This window comes from Sinocyclocheilus grahami, unplaced genomic scaffold (assembly GCF_001515645.1).
Source record: "Sinocyclocheilus grahami isolate Dianchi unplaced genomic scaffold, SAMN03320097.WGS_v1.1 scaffold515.1, whole genome shotgun sequence".
Taxonomy (NCBI): Eukaryota; Metazoa; Chordata; class Actinopteri; order Cypriniformes; family Cyprinidae; genus Sinocyclocheilus; species Sinocyclocheilus grahami.
Genome location: NW_015505694.1, coordinates 762852 through 786959, shown reverse-complemented (window position 1 = coordinate 786959; position 24108 = coordinate 762852). Strand labels below are relative to the sequence as shown.

The following is a 24108-nucleotide window of genomic DNA, read 5'->3' as shown; positions in this document are numbered from 1 at the left end:
AAGAAAAAAAAGCTACCATACGACTTCATCCAACATCTATTTGCACTTCAAACCGATGCCAAAAACACAGCTTTCCTCACAAAGCAGGAAAAGGGAGGAGTGCTTGCTATCACAGAGAATATCAGTGAAGTGTTCAAGTGCTGCTGTGAGTTCACATTTCGTTAAGAATTCATATGATGCACCATTTAAAGAAAACGGTGGTGCTGATGTGGTTTATATTTCAAAAGCAACAAGCAATGCATGTCATCACCGTGCCGAAGAGTCAGACTTCTATTTTCTTGAGAATGGATGTCAGCGGTGAAGAAAACCTATTAGGGCAAGAGGAGGAGCAAGTTTTGCCAGCATCCACCTTATTTCAGTGGCACATAAAAGCGGAGGCGTTGAATTGCTTTTCAAATGCAGTAGGCCATGCCACACACTCAATCCACCAGTGTATCCGATTTGATCCCCCAAGCAGAAACACAAGCAGAACCATTGATTGATACCACCAAGCGAAGGGAGTCTGGGGGAAATAGGGAATAAGAGTGTGAGAGAGAGGGGGTGGAAAGGCCAAGCAACTGTAGCTACAAGTAAAACAGCATTACAATAAAATTGGAATCTGACAAAGAAGAGGATTTAAATGAGGTCTAAACTGCATTTCTGAAAAAGATCACGCTGCTTCTAAAGCATGTATTGACAAAAGGTAACTGTCGACAATCATGCTAATCTCCAAGACTACAATTTGGGATGAAAGGGCACAGAACACTAGGGTTTTTTTCTCAAAAGGTCAAGTCCAATAAAAACTATTATTCCATTTCACTTTAAATCCTGTGAGCATTTAGATGTCTGATTTCCTGAAGATAAGCTCAAAAAGTGGTCTGCCTTTGACTTAGCTTTACTGGATTCACAATGTTATCAATAATTAAACCAGTCTGACAGAGGAGTTCTAGATGGAGTTTTAGATACAACTTGCATAGCTTCCAAAACTTGCCAACTTACCAAATATTTGAATTAGAACATTTGAAGCAGGTTTCAAAATAAAGCAAACACAGACTTAGAAATGTTACAATTATTGTGTACAAAAATGTCTTGCAGAACCATGATTCATTGCAACTACAGGACATTGATAAAAAATATGCCATTATTTATATACCGCTCAAATAAATAAATACATAAATAAATAAATGCTGAGGTGAAATTTCATCATTTTATTACGAAATGAAGACTGCTTAAACTTGCATTCTGTCTGCAGTTTGGCCCTATTCCCCAGAAGCTCAAAAAGACTACTTTTTAATACAGTAGGAGTCTGGAGGTCTTGAAAGACATAGATCTAAAATCCCTGTTGATCACTAAATCCTTGTTTTGCTAAAAGCTATTTAACACCAGGGCCTTTGAGTGGTGGGGGAGAAAGAGATTCTGCGGTGTAGCAGAAAAAGAGGAATGTGAAATGGAGCAGCTATCTATACCAAAACTCAAACACCAGTAAGACTTACACTCTGGGGGAAAACTAGATAACAGAGGCCTGTTTTGTATACTTTGCAGAGGGCAAGAACACATTTACACCTCCTTGACCCATTGTTCATTACTTTGTGTTCAGTCGCCAGATAAACGCTTTAGTTATAAGCGAGTTGTCGAGAGCGCTTTTCCCTGGCCCTTCCAAGCAGACCACACTCACCACTACATAAAGCAGCAGTTGTGCAGACAAATGAAGCAAAGCTTAACCAATGACTGCTCTGCCAGCTCTGCTATGAGGATTTATAGCGTGAGGCAAAACTGAGCATCTGCGAGGCTTTATAAAGTAATTAATCCCTGGAGACAGGGTGAAGACACCACCTACCACCTGCTCCTCCTCCTCCAACTGGTGCCATGAAAGTATATTTTAGAGATGCAGTCTTAGCAGTACACTAAGACTAACTCATCAGATGTCAGACAGTTCAAATTCAGTACGATTACCAATGGTATAAGATCACTCTCTCTTCCCTTCCACTCTCTTTCAGCGATGAGGTTTACCATCGGTTAATAATCTTTTAATTAAAAGTGGTACGTGGAAGTAAGGTTCTACTCGTTGGGTGAAAGTTCCCAGAATGGGTCCAATTCACATCTTGCTCACTTCAAAGCTTGAGCCACAGAATCCTAGCTTCATCTTAAAAGAACTGCTATAACTATCAAACACAGAAAAGCATATTTCATTCATGAAGACGTTCAGTTAGGGTTCAGAAACAGACCTGGGGAGAGTCGAGTCTGTGGGTACGCTTCAGGCATAATTGATAGGAACTGAGCCAAAGATGGGTCCCTGAGGAACTCCTCAACTCTTACTTATAAAACCTACACCTGTGCAGATGTAATTCTGCATTTGAAAATGTAATTCAAACTACAGAAACAATACAAAGTGTAGACTACTTAAAAACTTAAACAAAATTATATCTAAAAAAAGTGCTTGGCTTCACAGGAACAGGCTGTGTTTTTGTCAGTGTCTCAGAAGAGGAAGTACAAACCTCAGTAGTAATCAGCAATGGTTATATTCATCGCCATAGTCATATAGGCACTTCTGCACATCTTAAACCACCACATTATGCTTAAAGTGTTGCTGGATGTAGTTTAACAGGCCAATATAATGTCGATACTGAAGAATAAGAGGAGTTATCTGGAGCTTTGCCAGTGGGCTAACGCTTGCAAACTCCACAGACTGCAGTCAATCTGCTCTCAGATCAGTTCACTTCAATGACTGATCATCTGACCACCGCTGCACACATGAGCAGACTCTTCAATTGTGCTCAATGTCTGACAGGCCCTCTGCAATGCCCCTTTATGAAACAGGCATTTAAATCTACTGAGGCCACTCACTGTCAAAGGTTCAACTTACTGCCTTGCCGAAGGAAACCTCCACTTTATCCTTCTCCAGCAGTGTGAATAAACAAGGGAAGCAAACGGAGAAACAAACTGGCCAAAACAAGAGTGCAACTCTCTGTACTCTAACTTTCTCGCTCGTTCTTTCTTCCTCACTGTTTCTCAGGGGGCATCCAGTGAAGCGGAAAGGCAGCCAAGCTAACCAAGTATGTCTGTCCTATGCTCCTATCGAAACCCACAGCCGCTTAAAGAACGGTTCCCGTGAAGGAAGAGGGATGCTTTGTAAACTGACACTGTGCTGACATGTAAAGTACGCTTCCAACTCTGCAGCTCTGCTAATTGGCACAGAGCTAAACGCTTACTTAATCTGATTGTAGAGACTACATAAAAAAGGAGAAGTAGGGTGGAAACTGAGACAGTTTTATAAAGATAATTAACATTTCACAGAGAAGATTGGTTTCCGAATGTTTGGACAGATAAAAGCAGGTATCAGGGTAGCTGAAACGACGTGGGCCTATGTGATTAGTGGGAGAGGCAAAGCTGGTTGTCCTTACCTCTGGATTTAGAAGAGAAGGACAGTGAAAGCTGGCTGAACATGTCCAGGTTCTCAAACCGCTCTTCTTTGACTTTGAGCCAAAAGCAATTTTCCGCCATCTCCTGAGGCACTATCTGCAAGCACAGAAAAACTCCATCAAACACCAGCAGGAATAGAGCAAGCAAGCACCAGTGCACACTTAAACACACACACACACACACACATAAAGCACGCATACCTGATGCATACATTACTCCAGTTTTCAGTGACACAATCCTTCAGAAATCATTCTAATATGCTGATATGGTGGTCAAGAAACGCTTAATATTAATGCTAAAAAGAGTTGGGCTGCTTAAGAATTTTGAGGACACATTATACATTTTATTCAGAATTCTTTGATGAATAGAAAGTTTTTAAAAAATGCAAGCATTTGTTTAAAAGTTTTTTAAGTCTTTAAAGTCCTCATGAAATCAAAATTTACACTATTTGCTTTGTTAGAGCACATTGCAAGCATTGAGGTGAACAATTAAACCAAGTTAATCCACTGGGAAAAAAATGGTGTATCTTTGTAATATTCAATCAAAATCTGAAAATGTGCTTCTGCTCTGGAATGTAATTTCCCACATTATATCAGATAATGTAATTATACAGGAATTCCTCACAATTGATCAGTCACTAATTACCCAGACAACCCATCAACTATACTGTGAAAATATGTTGTTTTTATTCTGGAAAATATGTGCACATCCCTTGTGTGTGTGTGTGTGTGTGTGTGTGTGTGTTTATGTGTGGGGTTAGAATCAGGATCAAAGTGATGTAAACTAGCGGAGAGAGGTGGCAGTTTAAACAATGTAATTTCTCCCTTTAGTTTTACGTATAGTAACCTCCTCCTCCTCATCATCTCTGCCTCATTCTCTCCTTTTCATTACGACACTAGCATAAGGGAATTCAACTGTGCTACTTGTCACAGTCACAGCCAACATGTGTGCATGCAATAAATTAGGTGTCTGCACGCTTAGAATTTAAAACTTAAGAATTTAAAGCTATTGTTTTATTTTGCTGAGAGAAAATTAAAGAACTCTCCATACATATAAAACAGTCTCCAGTTTACTGTGCTAACATCTTAAGTAAAGTGTCTCCAAAGCACAGTAGAACAGGACCACGGAAAGACCTTTGTAGTGTAAAACTACACAATTTTAAAATCAACTAGTCAGTGAGTTGTATGAAGACAAATTCTTGCTTTCAAAAACAGATAGACAGACAGATAGACAGACAGACAGACAGACAGACAGACAGACAGATAGACAGATAGACAGATAGACAGATAGATAGATAGATAGATAGATAGATAGATAGATAGATAGATAGATAGATAGATAGATAGATAGATAGATAGATAGATAGATAGATAGATAGATAGATAGATAGATAGATAGATAGATAGATAGATAGATAGATAGATAGATAGATAGATAGATAGATAGATAGATAGATAGATAGATAGATAGATAGATAGATAGATAGATTTCACCACCTGTCATCCTCTTAACAGCAGTATCAAACCTGTAATGTAGCAATCAGAAACTATCATGCTAAGTTTTTTTTCTTTATTCTTTTGCTCTGCAATCAACACATCACCATTCAAACCCAAAAGAAAAGAAAATGAAAGGTTACGTTTGGCATGAAATGACACCTGAGAAGACATTTGTTTCTTAATCTCAGCAAACACTGTTGTTGTAATTTGTATAATTGCAGCCCAACAACTAGAAAAATATATCCAACAGCATATACATATCACTATTTCCAAGAACTCTGTGGGGTATAATTAGAATCTGGATACAATAGACTGGGAAACTGTCGGCATCACTAGGAGTTACTAGATTTACAGATAAAAACAGTTTGCATTCTCTTTCATTATAGATGAGATATGGTCATTTCCTCATCCTCAATAATAATTTAAAGAAAATTATACAGCTCAGGATGCGTCATGTCATAACAGGAATAGAAAACAAGAAGCCTAAAAATGCATTAAAATGTAATTTAATTAATTGGTCAAGCTTTGCTTTGCTTTAATTTAATTTGAATTAACTGCAATATATAATTATATAATAGGCAATATATAATTATTTCTTCATAATGTTTAGTAAGTTTTTAGGATTATGTATATGCATGTCTAACATGGGTAATGGCAATGGTAGTCATTCAACTACGTTTCATTTAGTTTGCACTAGGGCTGCACAATTAATTTAATTTCTAATCGCGATTACAATTATGGATGCCACAATTACGTAATCGTTCAAAGCAGCAATTAATCGTTCAAAGTCCACTTATCTTATTCTGTGTGCTTAAGATTAGGCTTGCTGCGATAGACGGTGTTTTCGGTTATACCGGTGTTAAGCCACAACACCGGTTACGTCATTTGCCTACCGCGGCACCGCCCCCCACTATGGGATGAAATTAGACTCAAAATTATTAATAGATGCACGCACAATTATCCATGTACTGCATACATTTTATACATGTATCTTACTAACCACCAACAAATGCCTTTCAATTTGAGTCTGTGGAATTCAGGATTAAATGATTGTGAAGCGATTTGTACAAATACAGACATGTAAGAAAAATGTTCTGTTCTGCATTAATATATCATAAATTGCTAATGCAAAAAAGGATTCCGTGCATAAGTGGATCAGGTGACACGCGTGCATTAATTGACGTCTAGTTCGAGTCGATCTTGCTCGGTTCATTTGGATTTTGAGACTTCATTTTCGCAGTTTACAGCATTTCACGTCCCCCACACACACAACTACCAACGAACAAGGCCCAGTGCAATTCATTAACGTGTACACGTGCAAATGTATAACTGACAACGTGCCATTGAATAACAGAAAGAAAGAAAAAAACTAGGTATCGTCACAAAGTTCTTGTTTGGCAAAATGTATATAAGCTAGTCTGTGTCTTAAGACAAGGTAAGTTAGAACAAGATCAATAAAACATCTTTATTATATTTCTACGGTAGAGGAGAATAGCCAAACCAAAAAGAAACAAAGAAAACACAATGTAACATTCATGAAACCGTACTCAATGGAATGTGCACATGTGACTGGGGCTAGTGCCATCTAGTGGTCGCTGATTTTCTTAAGCTCAGTTGCGCGTGGATCGCGAGCTGTGTGTGTGTGGATTGGGCAAGGTTAAAAGGGCAAAACGAAAGTCTCAAAATTCAAATGAATCAAATAGAATCGACTCAGAAGAGACGTGAATTAATGCACGCGTGTCGCCTGATCCACAAATGCACATTTTAATCGCTACATGCTCAAATTATGATACTTTAATACAAACTATAACATTTGTATTAACAAATATGTCTCTATTTGAACAAAATGTTGCACATCTTAACTCTGCAGACACCAGTTGAAAAGCATTTGTTTCAGTGCAGTGATGCACATTTGCGAATTTTTCAAATCATGTACACGTAAATGAATTGCACTGGGCCTTGTTCGTTAGTAGTTGTGTGTGGGGGGGACGTGAAATGCTGTAAACTGCGAAAATGTCAATTAATTAACGTCAATTAATGCACGCGTGTCACCTGATCCACATATGCACAGAATCCTTTTTGCATGAGCAATTTATGATATATTAATGCAGAACAGAACATTTTTATTCACAAACATGTCTGTATTTGTACAAATCGCTGCACAATCATTTAATCCTGAATTCCACAGACTCAAATTGAAAGGTATTTGTTTGTGGTTAGTAAGATACATGTATAAAATGTATGCAGTACATGGATAATTGTGCGTGCATCTATTAATCATTTGAGCCTTTTGACTGGAAGTTTTTTTTAAACATTTGTTTCTTATTTATTTGGTTCCACAGTGTTTGCTGATTACTTTATTTAAACTGTGTGTATTTTATTTATTTTATTTACATCAAGGTGTACATGCCGTGCCTCCAAGCTTTCTTATTCGATTTGCAAATAAACATTCTATTTTTCTTATTTATTTGGTTCCACAGTGTTTGCTGATTACTTTATTTAAACTGTGTGTATTTTATTTATTTTATTTACATCAAGGTGTACATGCCGTGCCTCCAAGCTTTCTTATTCGATTTGCAAATAAACATTCTATTTTTCTTATTTATTTGGTTCCACAGTGTTTGCTGATTACTTTATTTAAACTGTGTGTATTTTATTTATTTTATTTACATCAAGGTGTACATGCCGTGCCTCCAAGCTTTCTTATTCGATTTGCAAATAAACATTCTATTTTTCTTATTTATTTGGTTCCACAGTGTTTGCTGATTTGCAGTTTTATATACCTATTTAAAGTTTGTGTAGCCTAAGTAATTAGTTATTTTATTAGCCATATATGGTGTATTTTTATTCGTTTTGTTAATAAAAGTTCTGAGTTTGAGGTTGTTGTTGCTTGAATTGAATTAACGCCGAATTGCCGCTAATTTGAAAGTGTAAGTAAAATGTGCACGGCACATTTACAAGCCATTTGAAAGCGAAGAAAAGAGGGAAACTCAAACGAACTAACCTGCTCCCCTCCCCAACAGTGATACCAGTATTACCGGTGTTGTCACACGTCGATTAACCGGTGGGAAAATGTCCTCACTGTCACAACCCTACTTAAGATGCTTTTTTTTCCCCTACATGTTATCTTAAGGGTTTTTCCATTGTTTTCATTTTAGTTTTAGTATAACACTATAATACCATTCATATTTTAACTTTTTTTATAATTTAAAGAAGAAGCCAATCCAATGTATAGTTTATATTTGAGGCTTAATATAGAAAAGCACAAAGTTTTTCAGTTAGAGTGTTTTCAGCTTGTTTATTTTCATATAAAAATACGGCATGCAGTTGAATCAAACAATGTTATAAACATCATTAATTTAAATTGTGATAATCGTAATTAATCATCGCAATTACAATTTCAAGGGAATAATCGACAATTATGATTTTTGTCATAATCGTGCAGCCCTACTCTGCCCCATATTCTCGATGATGATCCACATTACTGAACCGTATCAGATCGCATTTACAATCTCACTAAGTCCAAGTGGAACAGTGAAAATACAGAGAAACTGACAAAGTGAGAAACGAACAGTCTCATTAGTGCGCTGCCTCATAAGGGCACTTGTGAAAAAAAAATGTGACTCCTCCAAACAGAGTAATTAACACAAGGCTCAGCCAGGGTGACCTTGTTCACACTCAAGCAGCAGAGAGAAATACTGTAGCTTCCTCTCGACTTGAGCAGCTACACCCATCTTTTGGCAGAAAGTGAGCAGCTCCAAACGGTCTTAGCCAGAGATGCGAGCAATCATTTACTTTTCCATAAAGTAGTGTGGCTCCCCTGTGTGGCTGTTCTAACGGTTGGAGAAATTACATTACAGCACCTCCAGGCAACAATCTCCGATCTGGCTATTTGAAAGTCCATTACATGCTTTAGGGAAAGATCAGGAGGAGCACAGGGGCTGGAGTGTTTCCCGACTTTACTGCTGCCGGCTACATTCACTGTCTGACTGTTATCTTCCTCTGTTGTGAGAGATGGAGGGGTCTCCGGTGGGTGATTTAAAATAGCAAGAATCAAACTGATTAGTTGGAGTAGTTAGACACCATCGCCAATCACGTCACATCAGCATTATGCATTAACACACATGACATCACCTTGTCCATGTCTGTTTGAGAGTATGAAAGACAGAGCAAATGTATGTCAATAAATAAGGTGCAAATATTTAAATCTTCATTATTTTACTATATTTAATATCTTATCAGCTCAGGTTCGATATTATTTGTTAAATATAACAAAAAGTTGTGTGTCTGATTGGTCCAAATGCTACATCAGCCATTTTGCAACTGCTTCAAACCTGGCTTACAAATATACTTATAAAAATATACTGCTTATTTTAAACAATGTATTCATTCAGGGGGGGTCTACAAAAATAGAACTATCTGCAGCACGACCATAATCAAATGTGATAAATAATGTTTCTTGAGCAGGATCACGTGACACTGAAAACTGAAGTAAAGCCTGCTGAAAATTCAGCTTTGCCATTTTTGGAATAAATTATATTTTAACATATATTAAAATAGACAACAGTTATTTTAGATTGTAATAATTTAAAATGTTTTGATCAAATAAACGCATATTTGGTAACCACAAACACTTATTTTGGCATACAAAAAATGTAATACAATCTGGAAATATATACAGTACAATATTACTGACTGTAATTTGCTCACTCTCCATACCACACAAAGTCGACTTGCTTTTTAACATAATATAATATATACTACAAAAATAAGGAGTGTTGCCCTTGGGGCTAAATGGATCCTTCTTTGTGGCTCTTGAACATTGAGTAGCCCTGATTTATACCATTTCTGATTGCTAATTTTTTTCTCCATTGGATTCAGCATGTTGTGGAGGAGTGTATCTTCTTTGCACTGACACATAAAGAAGTTAAAGACAAGGTCGAGCAGAAGCATGAAAAAGTACAAATAAATTAATCCAGTTTTCAGACTGTTAAAAAGTCCCCAGGGCGATGGGTAAATGAATGATTGAGAGTTAAAAGGAAAAAGAGTTAACCCATAGAAATTGCAATGGAAGATTACGCAACATTGTTTTATATATCTGTGTTTTGTTTAATTTTAACTAAAACATTTATTAAATTACGGCCAGAATGCGTGTGCAAGGGCACTTGAGCTAATGAAATAGTTTATTTTTATAGCTATTTTTAATAAGCTGCATGTACTCGTAGGCTTTGGACCATCAACTCCCACTAAAAAAGTCACACTCTCTTTTTCATCCTTTCTTCTTGTCTTCCTCTTAGACACTGAGAAAGCTAAATTACTCCCACTATTTGCAATTTACTGCTGACCTTGGAGTGTGTTATGCTGATCGCAGATGGTTTTTAAGCCATTTAAGCTCCAGTGACATTCACCGTCTTACCTTAGACCAATTCACCCGCTTCATGACGCTCTCAGGTTTGTAGGTCTTCTTGGGCACCAGCCCGTAAGGCAGCTGGACAACGAGCGGCGGAGGAGCCAAAGGCATACCCGGTGGTGGGGGAGGGCCTCCTCCAGGAGGTGGAGGTGGTGGTGGTGGAGGTCCGCAGCCAGGTGGAGGTGGAGGAGGTGGGGGTCCTAGAGATGCAGGACAAGGAGGAGGTGGTGGTATACCTCCACTTGGTGGTGGTGGTGGAGGAGGTGGAGGTGCAATTCCCCCTGGTGGTGGCGGTGCTGGAGGAACAGCACCGGCTGCTCCAGGTCCTGCTGCAACCTGTGAAGGGATTAAAAAGAGTGAGAGTCAAGAAAAGGCCATTTTAAGAGACCACTGCGAGCCAAACATTCACCTCAACCACTCCTGTTCAGCCTCTACACCCAAAGGCCCATGCTTTTATCACCATTACATGTTTTATCCCATCAGAACTAGCGGGTGAGACAAGGGCAAAGGAGAGTGGAGGATAAAAGACAGTGCTTACAGCAGCTGACTTTTCAATTATAGGAGAGTGCATTAAAAACAAGTCTAAAAATCAGAGAAAGTGAGAGAGGGGGGGAGAGATAGGGGTGAAGGGGCTCCTCGCATGCATTAAATAAGAGTTGATAAAAGCAGATGGATGACTTGGGGCTGCTGTGGCCTTCCCTCCGGGCACCGTTCCCTCAGCAACACTGAGCATCTGCCTGTCTAGTGCGCAGAGCACCGCCTCTTGAGAGCCAAGTAGGGGCCAGCGCACAGAGGAGCCAGAGCCCACCGCCTGATCCTCTCACTGGGGAAACTGGGACACGGCAATTCCTGAGGGGCAGGTAGTCACATTGAATATGTAAATAAATAAACGGCAGGTCGTCGATGTGACTGGTAGACTCTTCTGGAATGTACACACCTGTCAAGTGTTTGGGCTCTCAGAGGAGCAATTTGACAAGTGTTGCACGAGTGGTAAAGTGAATGTGTGTGTGTGAGTCTACGTGTGTATGTGATTCAATGGTTATCTGGGTGGAGACTGGAGGGTTTTTTTCATTCAGTGTATTTCATTCAGAACAGAGTCCAAAAGTAACACTCGCCTGGTGCCAAAGCGCACGTACAAACTGGATTTGGTGAGCAATTAAAATGTGAGAAGCTGTACGAAGTAAAAAGGGATGAAAAAAAACATATACTAAAGAATACATGCCTCAAATTAACATTTTGACAAAAACTTTTAATTATCAATTATATATCAATTATTTAATGTCTTTAAAAATTGTCTTTATTTAATTTTGTCTGCAACTCCATGTGCCAATATAAATGTGGAAAATAAAGCAAATATGAGGAAAAGTGAGCTCGATCAATCAATCAGTCAATCGCTTTTTTCTTAATAATGTTTATTATTATTATTATTTATATTTAAATTATTATATAACAATTACAGGGTCAGGGGGCTGCCTTGAAAAAAAAAAATTCTGAAAGTAATTTTCAGATGCAACGGGGGAAAAAAAGGCATAAACACAAACATGAAACTTGTAAATAAAATAATCTGATATATATAGCCTATGTACAATTTAATAACATATAGTCTAGTTTGATATATGAATTGGGTGTTCGTCAAAGATTGCATGCGGTCGGAGATTCCCATGTTTACAGCTCCGTAGTTTTGCTGTATAGGCCTATAGATAAAAATATTAAAATTACAAACACACAATAACATTTTAAGTTACTTCCATTTCTGAAAAAAAGAATGTAGGCCTAGTAATTGATGTTTTAAATACACAGGCCGGATTTTTGTTTTAATTATCCATCATACATAAAAAAAAAAAAATAAAAAAAACTTTTGCAATCAAGACTGAAAAAAGCCAGAAGTGAATGTAATCCAGATTTGGCCCAGACTCTGTTGCTATCTGTGAAGCCAAGCATAAGAATAGCCTACTAATGTAAATTTGTTAACCCACAGTAACAAATTTTAACAGATTAATCGCATATTTTCATTTGCTGCATGCTTTTAAAAACACAATAAAAAAAAAAACCTTTTTTTTGGAGGAAAATAAAAAAAGATGCGTCTCGTATAAATTGCATTTTCAGAAATAATAACGGCAGGCCTAATAATGTTATAATGTACCAACATTATGAACACTATAGGATATTTTAGTTCCCCTCACTTTACAACAAATCCTTTAAATCTAACCGTATCAGAACAGAATAAGAATTTAAAAATATATAATTCTAATGGATAAATATAATTGCAGTATATAATAATATATGCTTAGTAATAAACATGCCAAAACAAATTAATTTATAAAGAAACGTAAGGTAAAATTGGGCTTACCTCTCTCAGGCACAAATCCAAATGTGTCCATATTCGCGATGTAGCTGAAGCTAAACTATTAGCCTTATTAGGTAAAATAGGCTTTGTAGTTCACGCGCGTTCCAGTATCGATGGAAAAATATCATAATGAGTAAAAATATGCCACAGTGGACCGGGTCTCATGCCGAATGGCACGGTGAACGGCTGAGCTGTTTCCAATTAATGCAGTAGCTTAGTGTGCGCGTGAGGCGGCGGCGCGATCAAACAGCTGAAACATAAAATAGACTACTCCGTAATTTTTGGTCATACAGTAAAGGCATAATTCAAAAGTGCAAAGTGTTAGCAGTTTGAAAATTCAAGAATAATAGCAAAGTTAATAAGAATTCTTTCTAAATGCAGCACCATCCGCATAACCTGAACCTGAATTTTTTATTTTATTTTTTGCTAAGAACGAACCGAAATGAAAACATTTAGCTTTTAATCGGTGTATTTAACAGCCTGGGAGACCTTCCCAGGGCAGTACCTTGCCTCACCGACTAAAATCAGGGCACCCACTACAGAGACACCACCAGAGGTGAGGGGGCACAGTGACCGAGGTGGCCGGGCCGGGTCCCCTCAGGCCCCCCCATGGCGCCGACGCTGCACTATTACATAACTATGGAACAACATAAAATAATCCACAATTTGCATTAGGTCGGGCAAGAGTTAATTGTGGACCCTATTGCAGGAAATGAACAGTACACAAAAAACAAAATACTGAGATAAGGAAGATGAGATGAAGCTTAACTCTGGGTAGTATCAGGAATTATAGAGCAGCATATAACCCATTTCTATGGGCCTCGTAGGATTCCAGTAAGCTTGACTCACATTTTCAGATTAGCAGCAGAGAATAAAAAAGCGACTGACACTGAAGGCATAACTCAAAAGAAACAAACATGGTGAAGTTTATGATGATCATCTGCTTTTGTTTTTAAGACGTAATGACATAAGCGTTCATTCGTTCCGTATGGAACATACTTAACTGTGATTACACCGAATGACAAGATGACACTATCGATATTTGTTTGCGGATGAAATATGGAAAGTGCTTTGTGTAGACTGATTCATCACGTTTAATCATAAAGCATAACAGATGAGAGTAGCCCATTAGACTTGATTAACATGTAAATTGCCTCTGTAATTTCCTAATAGATTGAGCGTATGAATAGGATGCAGCCACCTGAACCTTTAGCAGTAATGAGAAGAGTAATCGGGCTTGAACGCTCATGCAACTGGTGGCGGCAGGCAGTCGACCTCTCTGCTCCATCCTCTAGATCCTTAACCTTGAGCCACAATCCACAGGGTTTTTAGCCAAATACATGTTTCTTTTTCTTTATTGGGCCATTTTTTTCTTCCCTGACTTTCCTAGTAACTGCAGATAACTGAAGCTCACAAGATGGTCTCCAGGAAGAGAAGCCATTATGGATGAGTCAGGGCTCAATTAATCCAGTAACTGATAAGACTGAGGGCGGTAATGTCCTGACAAATCAATCTTGCTTTGCTTGCAACAGAATAAACAGGTATTTTGAATCATTGATAAAGGGTGGCCAAGTCTCTTTAGCAACAAATTATATGCAAATGCTTCAATTGGAACTTCCAATAGTCCAGATATGACTTGACCTTTGGATGATTACAAACCATTTGTCTCCCCCCCCCCTCCCCTCCTTTTCAAAAGTTACTCTGTGCCTCATTCTCATCACTGCTTAGTGAAAAAAATATATATTTTTATTTTTTTCTAAAGCAATTCCCCTCTCTGCACTCCAGCCTCAGTTCAGTTGATTAGGACAATGATATGCGTCGAGCCACATTTTTATATGCATTACCGAGTGTGATTACACAATGCAGGCAGTGGATTGCTTATTAGAGGGGAAATTAAAAAGGTGTAGGAGCATCATGCAGAAAGCTGAGGTCCCTTGACGAGTACCCTGTCCCATGATTATGCGTCTGTCAATCTCCAGCCAGTTGTGACCCATTTTCTCTTTTAAGTTTAATACAAGAGAATGGCAAGCAAATTAGCTGCTAAATTAGAGCACCATCATTTCCGCATTGCTTTGGCCCTCTGTGGCAGTGCGCGACTTGCTGCTGACCCTCCAGCCACGGTTCTGGAATGCTAATCAGCCTCCAGCACACAATTTTCTCTAGACATATCCCTTATTCTCTTTAAACAATATCCATAATTTAGACCAATTTTACAACCAAAACCCATTTTGCACAGGACAATGTTTCATTTAAGGCTCCTTTCCCCTCTGTTTTCATTCTGGCTTCTTATCTTGCTTTAAAAAGCCATTTACGACCAGAAAGTCTGGTTTGATAAAGGTCTAAGATGGCCACTGACCTGAATTTTGTAGCCGTCTCCCATACCATTCAGCTGAACTAATTAGCAGTCAGCATGTCTAAAACTATCTGTTATAAATGGACAGGACAATATCAATAAGACAAGCATCCATTTACACTCTCAACAGGTGGGAGGGCACTCTTGATAGAAACAGCCACAGTTTGGGTAATTAACTAGGGCTAACACACAATTAAACCATCCCGATCTCATCTCTGATGAGCAAGAGGCAATTTCAATTAGATTCAGTTACTACTGAGGGTTACAATACTCTAGTTAAATGAAAAGATGGGGTTTCATTTTCCCTTCCAGCTGGAACTGGCACTGGGAGCCTGTTCCATCATGCTCCTGTAGCTCACGCGGAAGCGAACAATGCTAGCAACCCAAACGTAAGGGTTCACTTCCCAGGGAACAGACAAACTGCTTGCTTCATTTACTTTCTAGCTTCTAAGAACTGGAAGTATTCACAGTATAGAGATTGTGTTTGGTAAGATTCACCATTACAAGCTGTTTATATGCTGGATATGTGGTAAGGATTATGGCCTAATTCTGTAGCATGCATTTGTAATGAATGATTGCACAGCATCTGTTGAGAGTCTGGAGACAATACAGAAAATCAAGACTCTGGATGATCAGTGAGAGGTAACAGCTTTGATCAACCTGTTAGAAGGTATAAAAAAATGCTGATTTTCAAAGATGCTGGGCGGCTGCATTGAGCATGCTGGGAAGGCGGAGGGAAGGGTTGGGAAAACACCCACCTTGCTGTTTCTTTCGCTGATGGTTTTCTCTGCCTCTCTTAGCTTGTCTCTCTCACTAATCAACTGGACAGGTGAGGGACAGACAGACAGACACATAGAGAAACAGAGCAATGGTAAGGCAAAGAGAGATTGCATAGCTGGAAGCGGAGAATAAAACAAAAGCCAACTGCCAACATTACTGAAGGTCACATGGCAATAAAACTTGGGGACAGCAAGAAATCGGATGCAAGCAGCCTACTTGAACATAATCAAAACACTGTTTGCCTACTAATGAAGTAATACAGGATTTCATTAGTGGTTGTTGTGAGCTTTGCAGGAGTGAATTCATAAATTAAGAACATCATTAAACACCCTCACACAGTTCCAGTTCTAGACAAAATTGAGTGCAACAGTGCCACCCACTTTTTCAGCGGACTTGGTTCCAGAATTATTTTGCCCATAGAGATTTTTTAAAAAGTCTTTATTAAAGAGTTAAAGTGCTTTATGGGAATGGGTGGGTGTCTCGATTTACTTGATTTAATTAATTTGATTTCAAGTTATTAAAAATCAATTCCGCTATGGAGAAAATTACTATGATTTTTACTTCTGGAACGCGACTGTTGCACTCTATTGGCTCCAGTCATTTCCATGATGTTTTTTGTTCCAATAACGTCCATTTTAAAGGAAAGTTCAAGGCATAATAGTCGCGAATGCAGTAAATTGATTGTTGTGCATCTTTTAAAGTTGCTTCTGGAATCCTGTTCTTTCAAGTCCTTCCTTTCAATGCCTTATGACACGCTCAGTGAATTTAGCGCAAGCACTTAGAATCAGTGATGCTTTACTCCCGCTTTGACCTTGCTGTGAGCAGCCTCTTTAAAAAAAAAAGAAAAGGGCTAAAATCTTAACAGCCTCTTTTCATTCAGAGGAAGCATACACTACTGCCATACACTACTTACACTTATAAGGTGCAGTTTCCCCATACTGCTCGTAGGGCAGAATCAAATATTAAAGACATGTAATGGAAAAGAAGATGGATAATGAAGACTGTGAAAAACGTATCACATTTGAAATGCTGTCCTTGCTTGTAGTGTTTAGTAAGCTTTGTTTTTGTTGTTTTTAATCTTTATTTTTTTGACGATATAAAGGGCAGAACAGCAGTCAACACACTGAAAATTGTCAAGAAGAAGAACAGCAGCATCTTCATATTCCTTGTGATCGTTTCCTCAAAGACAGAGAGAAAAAGGGATGGCACACATGCACTGCATCTCAAACGAATCAGCCTGTAAAGCTGAATGGCCGAGCTGTGTCCCCTGATACTGACCATGGCAACAGCGCAGGGCACATGGCAACCAGCTCTATGATTCAAGTGAAGTGCTGTCCTTATCGGCATCATTACTGCCAGACTTTTTGCCAAATCCATCCCGACAGTGGCTATAAGACACAGGTCCAGCCCTGCACTGCATCGCAATGTGAGTCCCATGTTGGTCCAGACAGCTGACAACAGAGCTTTTTGAAACCTATGAGGTGCTGTAAAAGATTGCTCCTTCAGTATCACTTGGATTCTGAATTATTAAACGAGCTACCATTTGGTTCCACACCTTTGACTCTACAGTGGGTATAGAAAAGAATCACCCCCTTTAAAATAATCACATTTTGTTGCTTTGCAACCTGAAATGAAGACGGACAAAGGTTTTGTTTTATCCAGCTGTATTTACTCAGTGCAACTTATAACATCCAAGTGAAAGATATAACACCAACATGTCAGGAAAAAATTTAAATTAAAAAACTAGAATCACTGAGTTGGAAAAATGATCACCCCCTTGTGTCGGGCTTTTTGTTGAACCCCCTTTTGCTTTAATTACAGCATTTAGTCTCACCCCTATAACATGATATTACACCTCCATGCTTTACTGTAGGATTGCTGTTATTTGAATGGTGAGCTATATTGGATGCTTGATGTTGAGGCCAAATAATTCAATTTTAGTTTCATGTGGCCTCAAGAATCTTCAAGGTGCGTTTTGGCAAAGCTCAGTCATGACTGCATGTACACATTTGCAGTTGTACACAATATACATTTCTTGCAACCCTCCAATACAAGCTACATTTGTGGACAATATGTGATGTTGTTGTCGCATGCACACAAAGATCCTTTTTTCCAACTCAGTGATTGTTTTTTTATTTATTATAATTTTTTATGACATGTTGGTGTTATATAAGTTGCTCCAAGTAAATACAGCAGGATAAAACAAAAACTGTGTCCGTCTTTATTTCAGGCTGCAAAGCAACACAATGTGATTATTGGGGGGGTGATTCTTTTCTATACCCACTGTATTCTCTTTCTGTTGAATGTCCAAGAAAGAAGAGACAAGGGACCCTTGCAGGAGGCCTAATAACGTATGCACTCTCATTATCTCTTAAAAATACATAAATTAAAAGTGCAAAGCTCTTTTATTATTTTATTCTTTCCATTTCACATTCAGTCTGTCTGAAATGTTCTGTACTAAAGCTTTCATGAGCTCATCCGACTATTATTTTCGCATGAGCTGTTGTGTTGGTTCCTCTGAATAATGGCTCTCTTCAATTATGTGTTAAAGGCAAATCTGTTTGTCTCCAAAATCTCTTTGTCGTCCTTAAACCTCGGTCACCCAAATGGCACAAAATAATGTGAAAATGTCTGATATTCATGCTATACAGCTCAAAACTCTTGAAATGTACATCATACTGCAACCTACTGAGGCTTATTTTAGAGACAATGATTATCAAAAAGAGGTAAAATATGGAGACAGGCTTTTTGAAGAGATGACCTTCCGTTTCAGTGCATGGTTGTAGTTTTATGCTTTTGTTATTATACAATATAATAAAAAATAAAAATTATAATAATTCATTTAAATAACATTTTTACAGTACAATGTGTTTAGAAACCAAGTTCTACTTCCCATCTGTACCAGAAGGCCAGAGAACAAGTAGTCAGCAAGTGGGTTCAAGTGTGGGTGAGTGTAGTCAGTTTTCACGGTGATCAGTTGTGCACCCACAACCTGACAACATTGCGAAACTGTAGTGGGAAGAGTTTTACACTGGCTGTCTAATAACGGGTACAATTTGTCAGCTTTGCGCATGACAACCTATGAGTTTACATCCCTTTCAGATGTGCCAAAACACCCACGGGATATGTGCAACACTCTCATCCTAATATCCTGGTGCTTCTTTAGTGAGCGCATGTTCTCTACCAGAAGCACCAGAAGTCTGTTGATGTGAGAATGTTCTGGAGCCAAAGCTTTGAATGTGCCTTTAGAGTGCACATTTGATAAGAGTATGCGTCTCAAGGGCTCCGCTTCACTCCTCTACCTTTTGTTGTGCTGGAGATGACTGAGCTTCAAAGAGAAGGATATTGCCTTGGGGTAAGACTGAAGGACACCCAGGGAAAAACAACAGCCAAATGACACTCTGGTCCAGGAAAGCAAAGCAGGAGAGCAGGTGAGCAGTCATTAATGGGGTTGCGGTGTCTGTGAAGAGGGACACATTGGGTGCACGCAATATGGCTCAGCATGAATGAGTGTAGAAAAGGAGGGATGATGGTGACTGATGAGGAGCAGAGCACAGAGAGGCCTGGGCTCATGAATATGTGTAAGAGTTGAGAAAGTGATGGACGAGGCAGATGGAGGGAGGGAGTCAGAGTGGCTAACGTGCTGTGCGGCTCCTGAGGCAGATGAAGTGCAGGCTGAGGACTGCAAACAAATGAAGTGTCGGGCTCTGAGAAGCTCCGCTTTGCACAGGGAGGAACCCATTCCAGCTCCGCCTCCACTAATGTGCCCATTTGGTAAATCCGTGAGAATGAATGGTGGTTCAAGCTGCCAGGGTCTTTAATGACAGCAACTCATCTCGTTTGAAGGTGGGGAGGCTGTTGCTGGGGGCAATAGGGCTTGGATGTGCTGAGAGTTAAAGTAAACAGAAAGACAAAGTGCTGGCTTTTCCGACTGCCATATATTTGGTTTCTGGAAAACTATTTACACCGTGGAAGGCTCTTCACAAATGGTGAGATTTTTTTTCCCTCCCATTAAACTCCATAAGCTAGCAAGCAAGCTACTTATTTTGTCCCAAGGCAGCACTAAAATCTAAAATGTTTCAAATTGCGTTTGGTAGGAAATAGAAGTCATTTTGCGGGAGAAGAACTAAGTTTTTTTTTTGACAGAAACGATGATGATGTGAAAGCCAAAGACGTAACGCAATCCCTCACAGCGTTGATACAATAGTTAGGAACAGGCTGTGATGGAGCAATTGAGAAAAATCAAATCCAACCATTTGAGGGGGAGATTGGCCCTTTATTAAATCATACAATCCCCTAAGTCTTAAAATACCCACTTAGAGCACCACTGCGTTCATGATACAAGATAAAAAGGTTTCAATTTGACCGAATTAACAGAGTCTCTCCTTTTGCCGCCACATTAGAAGTTGCATTACCATTCGAAGCAGACAGAGAAAAACTGCTTCATATGACCTCACAACACAGAAAGTAAGTACTAGTGAACCTAATGTGCTTGTATAGCTCATTTTCAGGGCATTTGATGTATAGCTCATTTTCAGGGCTCTGAGCGTCAAGAAGGTTTTATGATGGAGACAAATAATTTAATGCCTGGTAGTCTAATAGCCATGGGAGAATAGTTGTGAGGTGAAGAAAGGCAGTGTGGAAACCAAAAAAGTAGGTGTGTTACTTCACGGATCTGTAGGATAAAGGGCTCTTCTAAGGCAATGTGAACCACAAAGCTCTCATGAGGGAAGATAAGAGAAACCTCAGTGGATTTGAAGCCTCTGAGAGTACAACAGCACATGTCGGTTCTGTAGTATAATCAGTGCCAATGGAAGGGTAAACTATGCATGTTAAAGGTGAGCACATGGGCCACGGCATCGGTGGTAGCTCCAATTAGCATTTACCCGAGTTTGATACCCTTGGGGAGAGAGCGCAGAGCAGCTGAATTGGTCATATCTGTGGGGCTGCTCGTGAACCTAAAGTGGTGATGAGGGAGAGAAGAGGTTATGCAAGTGTTGTTACCTGGGCCTGCAGGGTGCTGATCTGAGACTCTAGCTCTTTGATTTTCTCCTCCTGCTTCTGCAGCTCGGCCTGTGCTTCCTGCCGTGCGCTGAACTCCTCGTCGAACTGAAGACAATAACGCACATACAAAAACATTGACGTAACTATGCAGATTCCATCAACCACAAGACACATCAACAAATTCAGCATAACTCTCCACCTTCATTATCATCATCAACATCTTGATCCAAGGTTAAGATTTTACTAGTCTCATTCACTTATAAACTTGGCACTGAACAGCGTCTTGTTGTCTTTGTAGCATCTTTATCGTTTGGTTTCTGCGTAAACCTGCATTTGCCTCTCTCGTTATTTACACTACATGTGCGAATCGGTGGGCGGGGCTAAACAGGCAGTGATGTAGAAGCAGGTGTTGATCATCTTCTGAGGAGGCGGTGTTTAGCCACTATTACGTCATAAAGTGGCACATTACACACACAACCTGTCGTTTTGGCAGATTGGCTTCAATAAAAGCTGTTTTTAGACTAATGAGAAAGTTTTGATTTCTGAAACTTACAGCATGTTTTTATAGTACAATGACCTCTTTTATGTCAAAAGGGAATTTTGATTTCTCAGTTCAATTTGATTTCTCCTTTAAACGGATCAAATGTCACAGTAAAGACATTTACATTATTTACTTGAAATATAAATATTTTATAACGTTCTTTTGAGCTTTCTATTCATAAAATTTTTTTAAAAAATGTATCAAAATGTTTTCGCTAAAATATTAGGCAACATTATTAGGTAATAAATAGTATAATAAAAACAAAACTGTTGTTTTAAATGCTAATAATAGTCCACAATATCACTGTTTTCACTAATTTAATTTTTTATTAAAATAAATGCAACATTGGTGAGAATTAGACTTTTTCAAAAACATTTAAAAAAATCTTGTCATGCACAAACTTTTGATTGGACAATAATGTGTATATAAATATTAGATACATTACATACTATTACATTTATATGTATGCATTAAAAAATGACATTCAGCATTGGTACACAGCTGCAAACACAAGCATACACACAGTTAGTGAGTGAGACCCAATGTTTTCAGCTACCCAGTAGTATTTGTGTTACTTAGCCATTAAAATGCAAGCCTCAGATGTCTGGCTGACATTTGGCAGACTTGGGCAGGAAGCGGAGCAAGAGCATGGATACACTCTCAAAGCATCATGGGATACAGCTCTTGGCTTCACTGACAACACCAGCAAGTGTTAGCTCAGCATCCTTACGAACCTTCAATGTATTAACTAAAAAAAAAACATTACAATATTGTTCATTGGGGCCTTTAACACTATTTGAAATGATGCCTGTAAATAGTGTTCCCAGTATGGCACAAACAAGCTTGTATATTGGAGCATCAGCATTGATTCTGCTTGCACTGATACACATCATGTTGCTCTGCTGCCAGCTATTGATCAGACGAGAACAATCAATGTGCTGTCTCACTGCTTATGGGAGAAAAGTTTGGTGACAGCAGCCTGGTTGCATACCAATAGCAGCACACAGGGTGATTAATAGACTCACCTTTTTGGAGAATTCAGCCGCTCTCTGCTCACTCTCTTCCACTTTGGCTTTATCCACACACTGATCTGTCATACAGTGTACCGGGTACATGAAAACGCACAAAACACACAAGTATATGTAAATTACAAGGTGCAATGTTAACACGATGCTTAAGATTCCACATCAGACACAGAATGAAGACAATCAAAAGAACACAAAAGCAAACAGAATAAAATGAACCTGTCAGTATCTCATTCCCCCCTCCCCTCTGGAGATTTGTATTCTGTTCTGGAGGTTTGAGATGTAAATTTAAAAATGGCGCCCCACATAATCTGTTTTCAACTCATTAAAGTAAGGCAAGAAGTGAGAAAATCTAACATTTCTTGTTTCTGCAGATGGGTCTGAAAACTTTTAATGAGCCTTTGTTGTAAAGTTACGAAAGTGTTAGTGACAAAACACAAAAGGGGAGGGCAAAGAAGAAGAAAAAAAAAAGAAATGATAAAAATTTACTTCACCCTTATTTTAATAATTCCTTTGGTGTCCAATAACCTGGATGACAAAACAATTGGCAACAAATTCTCCCCAACCCCCCCCCAAAATGTAATCATAAAACAAATGAAACAAGTCCAGGTCTGCAAATATAACTGGTACAGCTGAAGTCGTGTTGCGTTTATAAGACATGACATGCCAGCCAGGTTTTGCAGATAATGTTTTATTTATGCATAATGAGTGTACCTTATCTTACATGTCAGGAGAGTGCAGCTGTTTCAGACAGGGCTCTCATGGGGACCGGGGAATGATAATTAGATCTACTCCAGGAAATCGCAAACTTTTATCAACTGCAGTTGCGCCTCCCTCAGAGCAGTGTGATTTCACAGTAATGTTAGACAGAATGTAGTGTCAACCCGTGCAGGATTGTTATAATCATACTCTAGACATCCCATTAAGCCCCAAAAATCTTTCTGGCGGATTTCATTGAAGTGTTATAACTCAATACTGCTCTCTCGCTTTTACCTAAAGCTGGTTACCGAAACCTGAAACTCCTTTTTATTCATTCTGAAATGTTCTGGCCACTTTATCAAACGACCATACAGTTCAAGACAGAATTTAATAGTCTGGAAAACTGAATTTGTACCAATGAATAATAACTTAAAAGGAACTGCACTGAGGTCTACTGTGGTGTTCAATGCAAAGACGTGTTCTTCAATCAAGACTCTGGAGACCTAATCTCAGAATTACCGACGAGATGACTGAAGTCCACATCCAGTCGCTCCCTGTAGGCGAAATCAGGGTCCATCCCACTGCGGTGGAGGATGATCTGGGACACACACTCCTCGATCACCTTGTAATATTGAGGCCTGTAATAAAAAGGAGTACAGCGAGAGTGAGGGGGCAGAGTATGACAAGAGACAAAGCCGTTAACTTCATATAAAATACCGCCTCGTGCATTCCTGCGAGGACAGCTCTTCATAAATCATCTGGTAAGACATATCTTTTAATGGTATTTCACAGCATTGAATTAAGGCTCCTTCTTTCGGTACATAATGAAATCACTAACGGCAAAGTGTGCAGCCGGAGAGCGCTTGGGTGACTTTGTCCATTCAAGGTGAAGACAAACTGACATCCGGGCCTCCATGCTTCCCTCTCTAATTTGCAATCATCTTTGGCAATTAAGGGCAGCAATAAAACCTGAGACGCAAATCTAATCAGTGTAATCTGTGTAATTAGTTGCACAATGGCAGGGAAAACAAGGCCTTGTGTTTGGAGGGGTGAC

General features: G+C 39.0%; 1 protein-coding gene across 1 annotated transcript in view; it reads right to left on the bottom strand.

Moving 5' to 3' along the window:
- Positions 1–291: 291 nt before the first annotated feature.
- LOC107554827 (protein diaphanous homolog 2-like) overlaps positions 292–24108 on the bottom strand; it is a 187513-nt gene continuing 163696 nt past the window's right edge. The window contains exons 14-20 of the mRNA XM_016237458.1: positions 23574–23692; positions 22356–22420; positions 20790–20894; positions 15764–15826; positions 10312–10641; positions 3381–3495; positions 292–502 (exon numbers count right to left, since the gene is read on the bottom strand). Coding sequence (XP_016092944.1) covers positions 420–502; positions 3381–3495; positions 10312–10641; positions 15764–15826; positions 20790–20894; positions 22356–22420; positions 23574–23692 — 880 coding nt within the window. The 3' untranslated portion in view covers positions 292–419. The remainder of the gene's footprint in view (positions 503–3380; positions 3496–10311; positions 10642–15763; positions 15827–20789; positions 20895–22355; positions 22421–23573; positions 23693–24108) is intronic.